The following is a 969-nucleotide window of genomic DNA, read 5'->3' on the forward strand; positions in this document are numbered from 1 at the left end:
TTTTTTCGCTTCAAAAAGGTCCCTGATGTTCCGGTTTGTTTTAAAATCGTCCCTCGGACGATTTTGCCCCTGTGGTCGTTAGGTTTAGATATGACCGTTTTAACGGAAATGGGAAACGTTAATTAATATAAATAAATAATAATAGAAGGATTAAATCAAGAAGGTGAACGAATCTGAAGTGCAGGGGAGGGAGGAGTAACGACGGGAGAAGCTGCTGAAGGTGGACGGCTAGGGTTCAAGAGACAGTGGCGTGGATGGCTTCCCAGAGCTCAAGAGCCTCACGTTTTCGTTCAGATGCAAAGGAGTTTCTTTGTGGCCATGGTGAGAGGCCGATTTTGCGAACTTCATCGACGAAGGATAACCCTGGACGAAGATTCTGGGGTTGTGTATACTATAAGGTAAAGTGTTCTTCCTATTTTGGTATTGTGGGTCTGAGAATTTGGGATTTCTTCATATGTTTCTATGGCTCCTATTAGGTTCAGGATGGGTGTGATTTCTTCAGATGGGCAGATCCGGAACCTGGTGGTGTTCACGAAGAGGTTGAAGTTGCAAGAAATAGGAGGAAGATAACGAAGTTGAAGGCAAGATTGAAGGAGATGGAGACGAAGCTTTGGGTTGTGGCTGCTCTATGTATTGCTGGGTGGGTGGGATTTTTGTTCTTATTCCTGCAGAATTATTTCAAGTTAAAGCACCCAAATGGAATGCACTTAGGTTATAGATGATTTGGTAGGGAATGTTATGAGGTTTACTGTGTTGTGTGGGTAGAGTTTGAGAGTATTCTGTGATGTTACAATGGTTTGAATTAATGAAACTGTTTGATTTAATGAAACTATCTGAATTAATGAAGGAAAGTGTTGTTCACTGTTGCCCAAATTGTCACCTTCTTGAAGGGTGGAGTTGTGTTATTTTGTAATGTAAAAATAGTTTATGAGCAAAGAAGAAAAGCATTCAATACAAGATCTGAAATTT

General features: G+C 40.8%; 1 protein-coding gene across 1 annotated transcript; it reads left to right on the forward strand.

The window, feature by feature from the left end:
* The first annotated feature begins 254 nt into the window (after positions 1-254).
* Positions 255-722, forward strand: LOC130934466 (uncharacterized). Its single transcript, XM_057864033.1, has 2 exons — positions 255-398; positions 477-722. The coding sequence occupies exons 1-2, from the start codon at positions 255-257 to the stop codon at positions 720-722; spliced, it is 390 nt and encodes a 129-aa protein (XP_057720016.1).
* The last annotated feature ends 247 nt before the right edge of the window (positions 723-969 follow it).

Source organism: Arachis stenosperma, chromosome 6 (assembly GCF_014773155.1).
Source record: "Arachis stenosperma cultivar V10309 chromosome 6, arast.V10309.gnm1.PFL2, whole genome shotgun sequence".
NCBI lineage: Eukaryota > Viridiplantae > Streptophyta > Magnoliopsida > Fabales > Fabaceae > Arachis > Arachis stenosperma.